The 19,464-nt window shown below is 45.3% G+C and overlaps 1 protein-coding gene across 5 annotated transcripts in view; it reads left to right on the top strand.

Annotated features, from left to right (window-relative positions):
* The window catches only part of LOC124619223 (lipase 3-like), a 225,450-nt gene that overhangs the window by 116,420 nt on the left and 89,566 nt on the right, over positions 1 to 19,464 (top strand). For 4 of the 5 annotated variants that reach the window (XM_047145448.1, XM_047145451.1, XM_047145450.1 and 1 more), the window contains exons 5-6: positions 6,316 to 6,562; positions 14,442 to 14,597. In XM_047145448.1, coding sequence (XP_047001404.1) covers positions 6,316 to 6,562; positions 14,442 to 14,597 — 403 coding nt within the window. The remainder of the gene's footprint in view (positions 1 to 6,315; positions 6,563 to 14,441; positions 14,598 to 19,464) is intronic. The other variant, XM_047145452.1, reaches the window with a different exon arrangement.

Here is a 19,464-nt window from a genome sequence, read left to right on the forward strand (position 1 = left end):
AGATTTCTTGTTTGGAGGCCTTCAGCCACCATGAAACAAAAAAAAATGTTAAAAAACAATGTTCAAATGTGTGTGAAATCATATGGGACTTGACTGCTAAGGTTATCAGTCCCTAAGCTTACACACTACTTAACCTAAATTATCCTAAGGACAAACACAGACCTCCGTGCCCGAGGGAGGACTCGAACCTCCGCCGGGACCAACCGCACAGTCCATGACTGCAGCGCCCTAGACCGCTCGGCTAATCGCGCGCGGCAGCCATGAAAGATTTGGAGTTTGAAACTCGTAGTTGTAAAAGTTCGGCTACGTGCCGCTTTGGTTGTAAATGTGTTATTAAATTACAATAAATAACAATTTTAAGGTGAAACTGACCCCAACCTTATTTGTCCCTTTCCACAATCCTAATCACCTGTTTTGGCCAGCGGGTTTAGCGGGCGTATCAATAGTCTCTTTCCACATGATAATAGACCTCTCCCATTTAGCTCACCATGCCGTTCCTAAGCGAATGAAATCTGCTATCAACGGATATATGCTTTGGCTGACGTCCATCAGTTAACGATCGAGAGCAGCGGCGTTTGCGTAGAGTTGTCACTTCTAACAAACAAGCAGCAATGCATAGAAATAAATCAATGTGGGACGTACGACGAACGTATCCGCTAACACAGTGTTGCGAAATCTGGCGCTTATGTGTTGTGGCAGGGGACGACCGACGCGAATGCCTTTGCTAGCAGCAGGATAACGCCTGCAAAGCCTCTTCTGGGCTCGTCACCATATCGGTAGCTTCCTAGACGACTGGAAAACCGTGGCTTGATCATATGAGTCCTGGTTTCAGTCTGCGATAGCTGATGGTAGCGTTCGAGACCCAACGACACTATTGGCCCAATTCGTCAGCAAGGCGCTGTGCAAACTGGTGCTGCCTCCATAATGATGTGCATTACTCGTATCGATTGGACTTGGCACTCTGGTCCATCCGAATTGAATAGAAATGGATATGTTCGACTGCTGGGAGACCATTTGCAGCCAAACAACGACGGAATTTCTGTGGATGTTAATGGATGACGTCACCAGGCCACAACTGTTTGCGATTGGCCTGAAGAACATTCTGTGCAGTTCGAGTGAATGATTTTGCCACTCAGATAGCCCGACATGAAGCCCATCGACGATTTATGGAACGTAACTGAGAGGTCAGTTCGTGCATAAAATCCTGCACCGGCAATACTTTCATAATTATGAACGGCTATAGAGGCAGCATGGTTCAATATTTCTGCAACGAGTTGTTGGATCCATGCCACGTTGGGTTGCAGTACTAGTCTAGGCATGTAGAGTTCCTACACGATACTAGGAGGTACGCCATGACTGTTGTCAACTCAGTATAAATCGTCACTGCATATCCTTCAGCTTTACACAATCTGTCTACGCTACTGCAATATACTCGCATTGCATCTGTAATGTTGAACGGAGTATCCATCATGTGGTTTAAAATACACACTTTGAACAATACTTACCTTACAAAGGACGTTTTCTCGTCTGGAAGGAACGGATAACTTTCCTAAGCACGATATATTTCCAGGAGGGTATACCGCTAATTTCAGATTAGAACACACACGGAGAGTATCTGGCACTTCGCGAATGTAAATAGTAACACCAACAAACCCTTGAGATAACATAAACCTCTGATGAGAATAATTCCCTTTACCATTATGTGGGAAAGTAGCTGCATTCTGCACTCGCTTCACTGAGAGGGCGTACACATAGAATGGACACTCCTCATCGGTACATCCAGCGTCACACTTTGCAGTTTGAGGAAGTGGGCAGAGTAACGTTATATCATCCCACCCCAAAAGTATTTAGACAGCAAGAGTTTATCATTTTCGCAGTCTGGGACGGAACTTCAAAAAATGGCTCTGAGCACTATGGGACTCAACTGCTGAGGTCATTAGTCCCCTAGAACTTAGAACTAGTTAAACCTAACTAACCTAAGGACATCACAAACATCCATGCCCGAGGCAGGATTCGAACCTGCGACCGTAGCGGTCTTGCGGTTCCAGACTGCAGCACCTTTAACCGCACGGCCACTTCGGCCGGCTGGGACGGAACTGGCATTTCAGTCTGTATATTCAGGTCCACAGCAGCTGCGAAGTTCATGGAGGAAGTTTTTTTGCGCGCAGGGTGTTACTTTATTTTTTAAATAAACACTTTATCTCATAATTTAGCAATCAAATACACTCCTGGAAATTGAAATAAGAACACCGTGAATTCATTGTCCCAGGAAGGGGAAACTTTATTGACACATTCCTAGGGTCAGATACATCACATGATCACACTGACAGAACCACAGGCACATAGACACAGGCAACAGAGCATGCACAATGTCGGCACTAGTACAGTGTATATCCACCTTTCGCAGCAATGCAGACTGCTATTCTCCCATGGAGACGATCGTAGAGATGCTGGATGTAGTCCTGTGGAACGGCTTGCCATGCCATTTCCACCTGGCGCCTCAGTTGGTCCAGCGTTCGTGCTGGACGTGCAGACCGCGTGAGACGACGCTTCATCCAGTCCCAAACATGCTCAATGGGGGACACATCCGGAGATCTTGCTGGCCAGGGTAGTTGACTTACACCTTCTAGAGCACGTTGGGTGGCACGGGATACATGCGGACGTGCATTGTCCTGTTGCAACAGCAAGTTCCCTTGCCGGTCTAGGAATGGTAGAACGATGGGTTCGATGACGGTTTGGATGTACCGTGCACTATGCAGTGTCCCCTCGACGATCACCAGTGGTGTACGGCCAGTGTAGGAGATCGCTCCCCACACCATGATGCCGGGTGTTGGCCCTGTGTGCCTCGGTCGTATGCAGTCCTGATTGTGGCGCTCACCTGCACGGCGCCAAACACGCATACGACCATCATTGGCACCAAGGCAGAAGCGACTCTCATCGCTGAAGACGACACGTCTCCATTCGTCCCTCCATTCACGCCTGTCGCGACACCACTGGAGGCGGGCTGCACGATGTTGGGGCGTGAGCGGAAGACGGCCTAACGGTGTGCGGGACCGTAGCCCAGCTTCAAGGAGACGGTTGCGAATGGTCCTCGCCGATACCCCAGGAGCAACAGTGTCCCTAATTTGCTGGGAAGTGGCGGTGCGGTCCCCTACGGCACTGCGTACGATCCTACGGTCTTGGCGTGCATCCGTGCGTCGCTGCGGTCCGGTCCCAGGTCGACGGGCACGTGCACCTTCCGCCGACCACTGGCGACAACATCGATGTACTGTGGAGACCTCACGCCCCACGTGTTGAGCAATTCGGCGGTACGTCCACCCGGCCTCCCGCATGCCCACTATACGCCCTCGCTCAAAGTCCGTCAACTGCACATACGGTTCACGTCCACGCTGTCGCGGCATGCTACCAGTGTTGAAGACTGCGATGGAGCTCCGTATGCCACGGCAAACTGGCTGACACTGACGGCGGCGGTGCACAACTGCTGCGCAGCTAGCGCCATTCGACGGCCAACTCCGCGGTTCCTGGTGTGTCCGCTGTGCCGTGCGTGTGATCATTGCTTGTACAGCCCTCTCGCAGTGTCCGGAGCAAGTATGGTGGGTCTGACACACCGGTGTCAATGTGTTCTTTTTTCCATTTCCAGGAGTGTAATTCCGTCCTCTTGAACCTTACAAAGCTTCCTCATGGTAAAAATAATATCAAACGCTGCAGCAGATTGTGCGGGGGATTCAACTTGTGATGGTGTCCTTGGCAATAATATCACACGGCCATATTAGATATGGGAGCAATTTTTCCATCTGTAAAGTCCTTATGTAAAATTAAAAAAGCACAACCTTGATGTGGATTTCAGCATTGTGCTACTGAAGTGACGACACTCGTTGTGTAGTCAGCGTATTAAAACCAAATGTGTGATTTCACTGGCACAGTGACCAAATTCAGACTTTTCCCATTTTACAATTGAGTTCTTGACCACTACTGTTGTACAATACTCTCACTAAGAACACCCTCACACGATGTGTGGAATGCATCAAGCAACACAGACAATTTTTATTTTGCTTCGCCATAAATTTGGATCTTGTTATGTCCAATAGAGCGAAATTGAATAAAACTTTTTCTATACCTACGTGTATTATAAAATTGGGTCTCCATAATTAAATTTATGGTTTCAGCTGTAGAAGGAGAACCACTGCGCAGAATAATGTCAAATTTGAGCAGCATATTATTGATGCAGAGGTAACGCCACGGAACAAGAAAGTTTAACGAAAATTTGACCCATATATGGCGCTGTAAGCTTCAGAACATGCATGCCAAGAGACACGCAGCACACGGCAGTTCCTCATTGAGCGAGCTAGACGCCAAACATGACTGTCTCCGTGAAACCTGGCACGCTGCTGGTATAGGTATTTAGCAAGAACGGCCGCCTTGGTGCAGGTCTTATTACATTCGACGCCACATTTGCCGACCTGCCCGCCGGATGGGGATGAAATGATGATGAAGACAACACAACACGCAGTTCCTGAACTGAGAAAATCCCCGACCCAGCCGGTAATCAAACCCGGGCTGCTTAGGACGCTAGTCCGACATGCTGACCATTCAGTTATCTGGGCGGACAAAAATGAAGAGTGACTATGCGCCGGTAGCCCTCCAGATGTTCCAGCCACTCAAGGGTATGGAAAAAGACATTCGTCTAGAGAAAATTATTTTAAAATTTGAAAAACAGGGGTATAGCGATGGTGTGCACATATGAGCTGCACATGGAATTGCCCAACACTGGAGATACCCGCGAGCTCGTTGCAAAAAATCGTACGAAACATCCTGCGTTGCTGTCCATACAAAACAACCCATGTTCAGGACATGCTTCCTGCTGACCAGCCAGCAAGACAAACGTTTGCTCTCCAATTTCTGGTTCGCGTGCAGCTGGACAGTGAATGGCCACAGAACATTTTCTGCACATACGAATGCCATTACCATTTCCAGGAACATGTCAGTACGCAGAATAACAGAAAATCGGCAACGGAAAATCCGTTGCACATTAACCGGTACCACTTCATTCGGCAAATGTGACTTTGTGGTGGTGGTTGAGGGCTTCATTTACCGTAGGGCCGTGTTTTTTTCAGCAGACGTGTCCTGTGGATCCTGTTACACATATCGTCACCGGCAAGCGCTAGGAGTGTCTTTTTCGCTCCAACGTCGTTCCAACCCTTCAGCCCTGTGGACGTGTGGGTTGGAACGGTTTCATGGAAGTTTCGTCCGCACAGTGCACATCCAGTGAAGTGGCTGCTGCGGAGGCATTCAGAGAAGATATAATTATCAGCTGTCATTTCCCTGCTGTCTGGCCGTCCAGATTACCTGATCTTAATCCGTGTGGCTTATGGCTGTGGGGTTGTCTCAAAGATGTTGTGTTCAGTGCTCCAATCGCAAAATTAGCTGAACTGAGGGAACGTATTCTCAATGTGACCCCTAAGACACTCCGATCTGCTGTGGAACACACTGTTTCTTTATTTCAACTTGCAGAAAACATTGGCGCCAGCCGGAGTGGCCGAGCGGTTCTAGGCGCTTCAGTCTGGAATCGCGCGACCGCTACAGTCGCAGGTTCGAATCCTGCCCTGGGCAGTTAGGTTTAAGTAGTTCTAAGTTCTAGGGGACTCATGACCTCAGAAGTTAAGTCCCATAGTGCTCAGAGCCATTTGAACCAAAACAGTGGCTTGGGTCAATTGGGTAACAGAGGTACAACTGTTAATTGCCAAAGATGTGCAGTCATGGACATTGAACGGTGTGGATGATGTAGCATGCAACTAAACTGCAGCCGACTTATTACGATTCATACATCATGTGAAGCAGACACCATGTACGTACGTTCGACTTGTGCTCCTAAGCCATTGGATCGATTTCAAGTAAACTTTGGGTACATGAGGCACATAACACTTACTGTGTGGAAAGGAGTACTGTGGGGGTAAGAACGACGATCCATAGGGGAGAGGGTGGGGGCTAAAATGGGGAGAGATAGAAGAGAGAGGGGAAGAATGAGATGACGGAGAAAGTGGATAGACATGGACAGGGAGAGAGGGGAGGAGGAGATGAAGAGTGGAGATGCGAGGAAGAAAGCAGGGGAGGAGATTGGCAGAGAGGGGGGGGAGGAGGAGATGGAGAGCGAGAGGGAGACGAGGTGGTGTATACAATACATATGACGTACGCATACACGGCTGAAGCAGTAGGCAAAAAGCTAGTTAGAGACAATGCGGCAGCATGCGCAGCAAACGTGTACGGTGCCGACTATTGACCACCTGTTGTCGCCCTCTGCCTGCCTCTGCCGCGCAGCCTGGACGACATGGGCGAGTACGACCTGGAGGCGCTGGTAGGGCTGACGCAGCGCGTCACGGGCGACGCGCGGCCCTTCTACCTGGGCCACAGCTCAGGAGGGGGCGCGCTCTACACGTGGCTGCAGCGCCGGCCACGTGCACACCACGTGCTCAGAGGCGCACTGCTCTGGACGCCCTCCGTCTTCTACACCGAGCCGCACAGCACCATCTTCAAGATTTACAATCTCCTTCCGGAGTCCCTAGTGGTAAGGTTCACCATTCCTTAGCCACTGCCTTAATAGTCTAATCAGAACTACTTTAGTGTTTTTGTCTTGGAACCACTTAAAAAGAAGTGGTTTACAGAAATTACTCCTTTTTCAATGTAAAAAAAAAATTGGATGTTTCTCAGCAGGAACGCAATAGAGACTTTGAATGGAAGTTGACCTTTGGCCTTTGTCATGCCTGCATGTGGGGTAGGAGTTCTGAGGTGATGAGGGCCGTGGAAAACTTTGTCGACATTCGCAGAACCCACACTGCTTCATTAGCACACATGGACACACACGCACACACACACACACACACACACACACACATACACACACACATACACACACACATGTGCACACATGCACACCTGTTACATCTTGCTGTCGCACTTTGCTCTCTGACACCCAAACGTATTACAATCACAGTTCAATCTCTGATCCCTCTTCCACCATATTTTTCCTCTGGTTTGATTTCTGGACCCCAAAAATTTTACAACAGCAGATACGTCTGTGACACATGCCTCGCCATCTTACTCTTGTAGTTCATTCTATGTATCCAATGAATTTACAAGGTATGAATTGGTGTCCGTTGTCTGCCTTTTGAGGCTCATACACGCTACCATCCCCACACTACAATGTTGCTATTATCGTTGAGTATGAACCATTTATCATCTTTTGCTGATAATGTGAACTGACTTTGCTTCATAGTGGTAAGTGTATGCAGCTTCGATCGAATTGCATTCTGAACAGTTGATTTAGCAGCTTCTTTTAATATCTAGTCAAAGGTGTCAACTGAAACATCGATTTTTCCTTCACTTCTTTTCGAGGTAGCTCGAAAATCGTCTTCGTTCAGATAAGACTGATACGTCACCTGCTACAATCCAACAATCAGGGTCCAGCGTATGCAGCAAACAGAGCGTGCCTTCCCACCACTAGAACCCACACTGTGCAAGACACAGTGCTCGTGTTAGACATGAAACATACGGTAAATTTTACATCACAGCTCCTTAAGACTTGCATATTGTTTTATGTTTGGGGAATCCAAACTAAACTGAGGCAGCACTGAGAATTCGGACCGATGAGCGAGGCATTCCAGGGGCGTCTGTGCACTTATGCAAACCATTGTGCTAACGTGGCTTACTGAACAGTTTACCTGACTAGTAAGCAGGTGACCCAGGTCCGATACCCGGACTTCGCACAAATTTTCATTCGTCGCCTCACTCCATATACATAAAAGCATATCTGTAAGAGGCCAGGAAAGTCTTTCAAAATGTTTCAGTTCTTCGGTATAAGTGCCTACATCTTTCAGCCTGGAAACCGAACAGAAAGTCTCTAGTCACAGTTGCACTACAGCTTGCAACACCTAATCTGCTGCCCAGGGGAAAATAAATATTATAGTTCCCTTGTGCCACGCATACTTGGAGGTACCAACCAACCTAAAAACATACTACTCATAATAGTTATAATTATTAGTCTGATGCAACGTTGTTCAGTAGACTATCCTCAGTCATAAATACGAGTATCTGCACTTATGCTGGTAATACCCTATATATACTCATAACGTCAGGAAATTATTATTCACCGACTCTCAAATGAATAGGATCGTTTACTTCAGCCTTTTAGTTCGTGTGTGTGTGTGTACACATGATTCACTCGATGTTTTTCAAACAGACTTGGGCAAGTAATGTGGGCACAGAGGCAATAACCACCGCAGGTCTGAGCAGCTCTTTCCCGCAGCACACAAAGCCAGCTCGTGGCTGCTGCTCATAGTGGCGTCATAGCTGATATCTAGTAGTCGTTTGCTGGGAGTCTGACTAAATCAGTGTGTATGACGGCTAGGGAGCTGAAAATTCTCCGATAAAAAGCATACAACTTCTGGTAGAAAAGGCTACAAGGCGATGCTGCTTCAGACACTAAAGCTGAGCGAAAAACCTCAGTGCGAACTGCTAGCACTAGATGTCATAGCCAAGAGTGACGCAAGCAATGACTTTCTGGAAATGATTTGATTCTCCAGTGAGTCCTCATTGGTCCCTAAATGTTGATCGATTTCTGGATGAGGGGTTTCCAGATCGTTGAATCCGGTGGCCGCTGCAATCAACTGGCCTCACATCAGTAGACCTCTCCTGTGAGGTTTAATAAATTATCAGGTGCACTAAAGCAGGCTTACAGACCGAGAACACCTGAAGTGACTCCACTTCGTAGTGCTTTCGAATACGCAGCCGTGGAGATGCCTGAACGTACATGGAGAGAAACACTGAATACCGAATGCACTTCGTTTGAGTCATCAGATTCCTCACAGCGAGACGAATGGGCGAGGAAACAAACTTCATGCGTTATCTTGTCACATATTGAAAACTCGTTGATATTCTCAACTATAGTTCTAAGTTATCAAAATCTAAATGGTCAATATCTTATTTAATCTAAATCAATTTAAATATGTCTAAATATGCTGAAGGCAACAGCCTTGGCACAGTGGATACACCGGTTCCCGTGAGATCACCGAAGTTAAGCGCTGTTGGGCGTGGCCGGCACTTGGATGGGTGATCCTCCAGCCGCCATGCTCTCTTGCCAGTTTTCGGAGTGCACTCAGCCTCGTGATGCCAGTTGAGGAGCTACTCGACCGAATAGTAGAGGTTTCGGTCAGGAATACGATCATAACGACCGGGAGAGCAGTGTGCTGACCCCACGCCCCTCCTATCCGCATCCTCCTCTGAGGATGACACGGCGGTCGGATGGTGCTGGTAGGCGACTCGTGGTCTGAAGAATGAGTGCTAAATATGCTGAACTGTAAAAGTCGGCATTACAATGTCCTTCCATTTAAAATCAAACTACTAAATAGTTACATGCCACCAGAAAGTTTGCAGTCCTCGTGCACCTGGTGTCTGAAAACACAGCACTGGAGAGTTTGGGGGCTGTCAATTGTGCATAGCCTGTGGATGAGCGAGGGTCAGTTAAAATGCCTTCGGGCTCTAAGTGATCGTGCGAGTTAGCTGTGCCTGAGGGGAACACGCTCGATTCAAGGGTTAAATATGCAGCTTTTATGTAACTACTGGCTGTAACATCTACGGCTTCCAGGCTACATGGTACCCCTTCAAAATTTGCACGAATTTTTACGGCGGAACATAAAATGGGATGTAATATACAGAGTGTAAATTGCGTTAATGTAGATAGTGATACTGTTTGCAGCTGCTAGGTGCTAAGCAGTGCTAATGGAAGTTATCGTTTTCTGTCGTTCTTCCGTCGCTAACTTGACTATTACTATACTCTTGTTATATAAAGTCCATTCCTTCAATAAATATAAGGCTCATTGTCTGATTAACACATGCGTTTCGCTTCTTTTATTTTTGAACCCTACTCCAAAGCATACAAAAAAGGTAAATAAATCTACTGCACATGAATAGGACAAGAAATCCCCTACACTGTCACTGAAAATATTAATTGCAGTAAAATACTTAGTAATAACCACGAGGAGCAAGATGAAGTAGGAGGCTTCTGTCAGGCTCAGACTCAGTTGCATAAATCTTAAGGCAAGTAATCCAAACAATAAGAACTGGCAGATGGATTTATACGTTGCAGGCGAGAAGTCGCAAATCCCCTCTGCATGTCACCTAAGACTGCAATTCTGTCTGATGTCTAAATACTGATGGATTTGTGTATAAAGTAAGTTCTACTACATGAATGCTCCCTGACCATGTGGAAAAAGAATAAGATATACTCTCCTCTAAATGGAATACGATGCCTGGTCAGTCCACTCTCGAATAGCCTGCTGAGGGGAAAAATGAACAAAAATTGTGATCAAACCTTAAATCTTTCTGTACTCATGCAGTAGCTCTGAACTGTGTTTCAATGGTTGTAGCCTCACCAATGTAAAGAATCCAATGGATAATGTGCTCGAAGCACTATAGCGCTGTTGGAACCATATTATTATGTATATGCCTCTGAATAAAAAAAGACAATACATTTCTTATGACTCATTATGCATTCAGCGAAGACTCTGATCCCATTATGCCACCATAATCGTATTTCTGGCATAGCGTATCTAGAGTAACTATAATCAAGGGGATTGGGTGTACAGAAAGGCATATGGTCATTTTTTATTGATCAGTACGTGTTTGAGTGGAATGGGAACGAAAACAGTTAATATTGTTCTGACTGAGACCCCAAGAAGTACTGTATAGTGGCTTGCAGGGTATGTGCAGAGATATGAGCTATTATCTATAAGAAGGCTGCGGCACCAGTAGGCTGCAGCAATTCACGAGGAATGGGAATTGGAGCTGAACATAATAAAATATAGCAGTTGAATATAAATAAGTGAGAAGATCCTGATACACTTGTAGTAGGCTATTGACTACAAATCACTAAATGCAGTATCAATCGTAAAAGAATATGTGGAGTGGTGGCGATGCAATCATTTAGTTGGTATAATTTCTGTGGTATATGCTGCAAGACAGGCGGGATGCATCATGGAGGGGCTTTACTGTTAAAAATTAGTGGAGGTGTGTACATCACTTCCTACCACAGTTGACTCAGAGAGTTCCTGGCTTTCTTCCATGGAATCTCATTTATGTTCCTACAAAACGTATGTAGACTGCTTCTCGTAACACGCAGCAGTGTTAGCATGTCGGAACTTAAACGAGGGGAAGGCTAGCGCACTATCCCAGCAACTTGCAGGGCAGTCTGTAGCGTGTGGGTGATCTCTGGTGTTGTTTAAACAAACGTAAATGGCGTTCCAAATTCAGCGGTATGGTGTTCAAGCTGCAAATTCTACATAAATTGAAGACTGTAGCTTTCTTTTCTTTTTTGTGGAAGATTTATCAAAGGCAACAATATGGGGAAACACATTATTGTTCACAGAAAGTATTTTACAAAGCACTTTTCAGTTGAGTGACAAAAGAAGTTTAAGTGTATAGTGCACAGTTTCCGTGAGCTTTATGTATCCTTAAATGTATGAAATAAAATCTTAATAGGCAAATTAAATTTGGGTTGTCGACTCGTGGATAAAATCCCATGAATAAAGTTATGGGATTGCCCTGCAGCTCAAGATTTTGGCCAACAGACAAACATTCTTTGCACTGGCCATCCACGAATTGTACTAGGTGCAGAGGAAGAAGGAGTACGTCGGAGGACTTGTAGGAGTGACGTATTGTGATCGCTAGAATAGTGGAACGTGAACAAGGGGAGAACCATCCGCCATAATTGAAGCGTAACTGGAACACATTCTTTTGGAATGGGGGGAAACAAATACTGGAAATGTCAGACCGTAACTGAACGTGAATTCCGTAAAACATATTGTGTCATATACCTCTGGAAGCATACAAAGACTTTGTGTCACAAAGAACTGTTACATTCAGTGTAAATGATATACCAGTGGGCTGTTAAGGTGTATGCTTGCACTGCCCGCAATGACACTGGTAGTGTAGAAGCCCAACAAAGTCTACTGTACACGTCTTGCTACAGAGAAAAATGTGTCAGGATGATGAGGTGTTAATGACGTCTCAGTCATCTAACTGCGAGACAAGTTACATTACAAAATTCTCAGAGCGTGTGCGTGTATTTAAGACTAGCAGGCAGGCGTGGTAGAATGACAGGCCGTGCTGTGTAGCAGCGGCCTGTGCGAACAGAGGCCTGTGACATTGCGCTGACACCTGCACATGCTGGACTGGCAATTACAAAGTGGATGTGTCACCCTATTATGAAGGATGCAAATTCGCACATTCAGTCTGCTCGAATAAGTAGTGCTAGTGGAAAGGAAGAGGTTTAAACCATAATTACTTGTTTTTAATCGTGATATGTGTGGAAGGATCTCAAAGGGTAGCTAAAACGTCAGGTGGCCATTGAAACGCTTATTTCTGCCTCTGGGTGCTGCGTGGGTGATGGGGATGTGGAGGGGAGGGGTTGAAAGCCCCACTACCAGTGAGGACAAAGCGAGTCCTTTGTTCTTACCGTTCTGTTTGTCCTTGTGTTGTGAGCTGCCCACTCTCAGCAGCCAGGCAGGTCAGCTCCAAGACGTGCTGCAGTGGAGGGGGCCCCAGTCAGCGGCTGTAGTGGTAACAATACGGACTGAAGCACTTTGAATACTTTGCAGGAAAGCCGTGTTGCATTTTTCTCTTTTTTTCAGTTTTAAATGTAGAGGTAATTGTTGCCTTCCACGGCCATCACTGTATCAAAACAAGGATTGCAGAATGTGTGACGTGGGGCAATAAGAATACACTGTTTGGAGTTTGTAAACTAAACTTTCTTTGTTTGTACTTCAATAATTTGTCTATCTCTCTTTCGCCTGTCAGTATCCTAACGGTAGCGGCGCAAGTGTGGGGCATATTAGCCAAGTACAAACATTTTACCGTAGAAACGTTCCTGCCATTAACTTTTTACAAGTTCAGTAAAATGACAAAGCGTCACGGGAGCTGATAGTTATGTCACACACTATGGGTTTTAAGTTCACTTAAGCAAAATGTAAGCCCACTACGCATTTGTTTTTGTTGTGTGTCTCCCTGAAAATAATGGAAATTTGTGGAATACTGGAAGAAAATCGACAAAATTTTAACGAATTACCTAAAAAATGTTAAAAGTGTCATATGTTGGGGTGCTTGCAGGGCATGCATTGTGGTATTAGTTGTTACACATTCAAAGTGCTATATTTGTCTCTTCTTGAAAAAGGAGGTATTTGCGGAATACTGAGGCAAAATCGACAAATTTTAATAAATTGCTTAAAAACTATAAATAACGTCACACACTGGCTACAGCGAAACTAATATTTGCACACGTTGTCTTTAAAAAGTTGGAAAACTATATGACAAAACCTACATTTTTGTCTGTCTTCTGAAGGAGTGAGGAAAATAGCAACTAAACCCATTTTTATGTGTATATTCTTAAAAAGTTGAGGAGAAATTACCAAAATTGCAATGAAATCTGTGTCTTCTCAATAAATCAGTAAAATTAGCCACGAAACCATAAATAGTGTCATAGATTGTACAAAGCAGCATTGGGTGCGATACTCTGCAGAACATTTGTGCCATACTGTACCAGAAATATGCAGTATCACCTCAGTTTACTGCTGCTGCTGCTGCTGCTGCTCGAGTGAAATACAGACGAGGACTGACAGTGCAGGATGCTGGAGACTCTGTCACTGATAACCTAATATGAGTGCAAGTGTCCTATTCAGCTATCATCTTGGCTATAAATTATAGTAATTAACATGAGAGTATTATTGGGCATTAATTGTACTATCATGACAGCTGTTATCCATTAATTATAGTCTAAATAAACAAAACATAGGCTAGCGGAACCACCGGTTTGCTGACATAAAAGAACAACGGCTCGTATTTGGCCACAACCCGCTTTTGCCCACTACTAAGGCTATTTGTTACATTTTTCAATTATTACGTTTAATTCCCTGTTTAAAGGTTGGTGCTCCATGAACGACACATTTTAATTATTTTTTTCACATGAACAGATATGTCTTGCTAATTTGTACACTGTCATCATGTATTTTTGAAGAGAGGAGGGCACCCATTTCGGAAACGAAGTGCTGCATGTAAATTTAAAAAAAAATTATGGTACAGAAGTTGCAGTTATTAAAAGTTTCAACAAACCTTTGTCCTGCACATGAAAATATAAGTCCCATACCCAATATAAGTTATGATTGATCTGCATTTTTTCCTAGGTGTTCATACTGTCCAGAATACCCTATGGTGGGTTGTGTGCACATCACATTTCAATAGAAACACTTCACATCTTCACAAGAAATTTGTGCTCTCAGTCTGGCGTTCTGTCAGGGTAGTGAAGTAGTGTCCAACAGCCATTGTGCCCCCTCCTGCCCTTTCCTACATGTTTTTTTGTTTTGCTGTGGTCACTGTACTGAGGCCTCTGCTGTCCACAGAGGGCGCTGTGGCAGGTGCCAGGTGACATGTTGCCCCGATCTCGCGCCACTGCGGACATTGCATGGCGAATGTGTAGATCTGGATCACCCCTGAGGAATTTCTGCGAGGCAATGTATCAGTTCATAACTAACGCAACTCTGGATTCAGCTGACATGGTGAGTACATCCGGCCACCAGCTCAGGTCAGTTTATAGATACCAGCTAAGGATGATGCTTGTGCAAACTTGCAGTTCTAATGAATAAGATATGTGTTTCTCATTGGTCCCCTGCAAAATTCTGCTGACCTGTTTCGTCATTGGCCAACTGTCTCAGCTGGAGCTACTAGCTAGTGGCAAAAAGTGGTAAAGGTTCCAATTTGTTGCCCTCCTATAAACATGGTCTACTCAAATTAATGTGACCGTAGCGTACGTTCGACGTCAACGTGGAACAACCAATAAGAGACGGCAGATGGCTGCAACAGTAATGAAGGGTATATAAAGTGTGTCCAGTGAACGAGGAAAACAGTTCAGTGTTGTCATAATGTGGAAAATGGAGCGATTTATCTATCGTCCAAAAGGGCAGGATCACTGGCTTTAGGGCCAAGGATCGAAGCATTTCAAAAATGGCCAAGTTTTTAAACTGTTGACAAGCCGCCATGGTTAAAATATACCATGCATGTCAAAGTAATCAAAGTAAGGTATCAAAAACTGGCGTCACGAACCATAGATGACAAAAACCAACTATGGCTGTCTACTTTTGAATAGACATGCAACTGTTGAGCACCTGACCAACAAAATGAACCGAGGGTCTTCCAGCAGTGTCTCCTTAACGACCACTCAGCTGAAGTTGCTGCGTATGGGCCTCCACAGCAGGTGCCTGGATGATGCACCCATGCTGGCTGCTGTTCCTCAGTGACAAAGGCTGGAATCTGCACGCCAATAGCGAAAATCACGTCCACTGACTAGCTACAGATGGCTTTTTGGGAATAACCACGTTTTATGTTCCTTAAGGCAGAAATCAAATACTCTGCAACAACCACTGGAAGACTTCAGGCCAGAGGAGTGAGTGTTATGATATGGGCGATGATTTTGTGGGATTTCCTGGGTAATCTCGTCATTCTGCAAAGCACAATGGATCAGTGCAAGTACGCAGATATCCTTGGGGACCATGTCCACCGCTACATTAATTTTTTTTCCTTCAACATGATGGCATCTGCCAGCAGGACAGTGCAATGTGCAATACAGCTCACAGTGTACATGTGTGGTTTGAAGAGTACCAGGGTGTGTTTCCCATACTCCTCTGGCCACCAAACTCCCTGGATTCAAACCCAGTCGAGAATCTGTGGGCCCACCGCAATCGGGCTGTTGGCACCATCGATCCTCAGCCAAGAAACCTAGTGTTGCTCTCCATGGCATAGTGGAGTCGGCTTGGCTCCACATCCGTATTGGTACCTTCTGGAACCTCGCTGACTCTCTTCCCGCATCTTTTTAAGGGGACTGCACTGCAAAATATGCTTATTCAAGCGTTTGACACATGTTATTGGACAATGTGTATGTGTATGGCCATTGTCCCTTCTGTCATTAGACCCACACTGTACTCTGCTGCCTCAGTGAATAGCATTGCTTACTGCTTGAGCTGAGGTAATATCTGGATGCTGGGAAGATCTGTTACAACTCCTCAACAGCCTCATGATGCATTCTGGAGAAATGGTAAGTCAGCCTTCCTGTCTTACATGAGGTACTAGCTAGTGTCTAATCATGTGCAAACTTGGGGCATAGCTACCGAAAATGTGCAAGCTGTTTTCCCTCATTAGACTCTCATCACCTCGTTGTGTACACCAGTATACCTTCTTAGCTTGAGTGGCTAAGCATGGCAAATGTGCTGACCTTTGCCCTCTTAAGGAAGAAGTACAACGCATTATTCCAGATTATCAGTGGTTTTATGCTGCCCTCAGTCTTCCTGATGAGTAGGCCTGCTCGCCATCTCAGCTGAATTATTGGACGATGGCAAAGCATCGTACATGGGCAGATTTGCCTCACCCTGTAGAAAACATGTGACACCACGTTCCAGTCGCTCATAGGCATCACTCTGTAAATTGGTGAGTACATGTGTCTCAGCTGAGATACTAGCTAGTGTCTAACCATGACACATGTGTAGAAGTGAGCAGATAAGTAGAACTTCCCATTGTCTGAACTGAAGCACTACCTGATAATAAGCATGGCCTATGTGCAGCTCTGAGGAACCCATGGGGAAAGCAAGTGTGGCCACATCTTGCTTGATTATGAACTTCATGTTGAGCTGTGCTAATCTGGTGAGTATGCCTGTCTACTGCCCCAGCTGTGGTAACAGCTAGTGTAGAAGCATGGCAGTTAAGGATGAAGCCCAGAGTATTCCTCAGGAAGGCATGAGTGTCAACGCTGCAGTGCCTCTCTGACCTTCTGCTATACTCTGATGACCTGCTACAACTGCTTATCTAAAAACCCAGTTCTTATGCTAGCTAGTGTGGCACATGCACTGACTTAAGGACTCACTGTGTCAGAAATGTGAGGCTATTACTCAGTCCGTTTCTGACCTCTCGCTGGGCCTGCTGTGCTGATAAGTAAACTATGCCACTGTCGAGATAGGAGATAGTAACCAAGAACGGCACATAATCAGTTTGATGGGCTACTAGCATGTATACGATATGCAATTTTCAAGTTTCACATGAGCCTCACGACAGACCCAGCTGACCTCAAGAGTAGACCTGCATATTGTCACAGCTGAAGTAACAGCTAGCGGGTAATGGAGCTGCATGTACTATTGTGCTGAAGATAACTTAAGGGGCCATTTCCAGTTTTCCATCAGCCTCCTCCAAAATTCTACCGACCTATTTTACATGCTTGCTATCATCCCAGCTGAAGCACAAGCTACTGTGGCACAAGTTCATTTTTTGTGTGTGATGTAGATGTGTGAGGCGACGTCTCAGGTGCTCCCTGCCTTCATGGAAGGCTCTGCGGAACAGATGGGAAAACTTCCTGCCACGTCAGTTAAAGGAATAGTGAATAGTTGAAACTGGTGCATGTGCTAACCAGTTCCCTTCTTACGAGTAACAGGTTATGTCCCAGTTTCTCACCAGCCTCATGCTTGAGTCGGTGAATCTTATTAATTTGCCTACTCATTCCCTCAACTGAGAATGGCTAAGTGTGGTGCCTATGCAGGTTTGTGCAGATTTGTGGCTACCTTGAGGTTGATGTCTATGACTAATTACCAGTTTGTCACCACATAGACTTTGCTGACGTGCAACGTACGCCTGTCTGTTGCCTCAGTTGTGGTGACAGCTACAGTTTAAAGGAGTGCTGAAGCATAAGGGACCCTATGGACATCTTGGAGAAGACATGAAAGGATATATTCTAATTCCTCACCACCTTCATGCTAAAATCTGGTGAGTTGATGAGCAGACCCATATACACTCTCAGATATGATATTAGTTAGTAGCCAAGCGTGGTGCTTTTGCAGATTTGGGGGTGTAGATATGTTGGCCATGTTTCAGTTGCCCACCAACTTCACAGTGGATTCTGTCGTAATGAACAGATATGCCTATCTTCTCAGTTGAGGTATTACCTAGTGGCCTACGATTATAATATATATATAAGCCCAGTATCATTCCATGTAGGCTTTCACGGCCGGCGTCTTTACCAGTAAACACTTCCGGGCAAAGATGCCGTGGTCGATCTGTAGAAATTCTTCTCCCTGACGTTTCGTTCTCAGCTACGGAGAACATCTTCCGAGGTGAGTCGACGACTGGCTGCTAGGAGCTGGGGCTGCCGCTTATATGGAGATCGTAGAGGGCGCCACCACACGTCACGTGGCGTCGATGTGTGGCTATCTCTGGCTATCGTCTGTTCTCTCGATTGCAGGCAATCGATTGTCACGTAATTGATGCAACGTCAACCGCCATATATTGTTCAATTTTAATCCTTCTTCTTTACGATTAAAATTGTATTGATGTTTGTGGATTTCAATTGCCTCTCTATACATACGTGTATAATAGTGCGACGTCCTCGCTAGCACGCTTGTCTCACCAAATTTTATTTCGTGATCTCCATCCTTAAAAACATGTTCCGCTACTGCCGATTTGTCGATATGTCCCAAGCGACAGTTTCTTTTGTGCTCCGTCAACCGTGTATTGATGCTTCTTTTTGTAGTTCCTATGTAAACCCTGCCACAACTACACGGAATTTTATATACCCCTGGGGTGGCTAGGGGGTGACGAGCATATTTTGTTGATCTTAGGCATTCACTAATTTTCTTAGTAAGTCTGAAAATAGTCTCCACCTGAAACTTGGCTAGTACTTTTCCAATGCGATCAGTAATGTTATGGATGAACGGAAGAAATACTTTTCCAGCTGATGGTTGTTGCTGTCTCCTATTTTTAGGCATTTTTCTACTTGGGTGAAGTGCTCGGTTAACCTCGTTTTTCGTATAACCATTTTTCGCAAAAGCCATTCGTAAATGACTTAGTTCTTCTTGTAAGTAGCCTGGTTCACAAATATTATTGGCCCTATCCACTAGTGTTTTTATGACCCCTCTCTTTTGCCTAGGGTGGTGGTTTGAGTTCTTATGGAGGTAGCGATCAGTATGCGTACCTTTCCTGTAGACCTTATTGCCTAAGGTCCCATCCGCCAGTTTGATTACTGATACATCCAAAAAGTTAAGTTGTCCGTTCTTCTCTTTTTCCATAGTGAATTTGCTCTTTGTGTTGATGCTATTTAAGTGCACCAGGAAATCATTCAAGTCTTCTTCCTCATGATTCCATATTACAAAGGTATCATCCACATACCGATACCACTTCGAGAGGCTTTTTTTGGCCGACTGCAATGCTTGATGTTCAAAATATTCCATGAATAAATTCGCAGTTGCGGGGCTTAGGGGGCTTCCCATGGCTACCCCGTCAATCTGTTCATAAAATTCACCATTGTACTGAAAATAGGTCGAGGATAGACAGTGTTGGAACAAGGCCACTATATCAGTAGGGAACATATCGGCTATATGAGAGAGAGCTTCA

Source organism: Schistocerca americana, chromosome 6 (assembly GCF_021461395.2).
Source record: "Schistocerca americana isolate TAMUIC-IGC-003095 chromosome 6, iqSchAmer2.1, whole genome shotgun sequence".
In the NCBI taxonomy this organism is placed as follows: domain Eukaryota; kingdom Metazoa; phylum Arthropoda; class Insecta; order Orthoptera; family Acrididae; genus Schistocerca; species Schistocerca americana.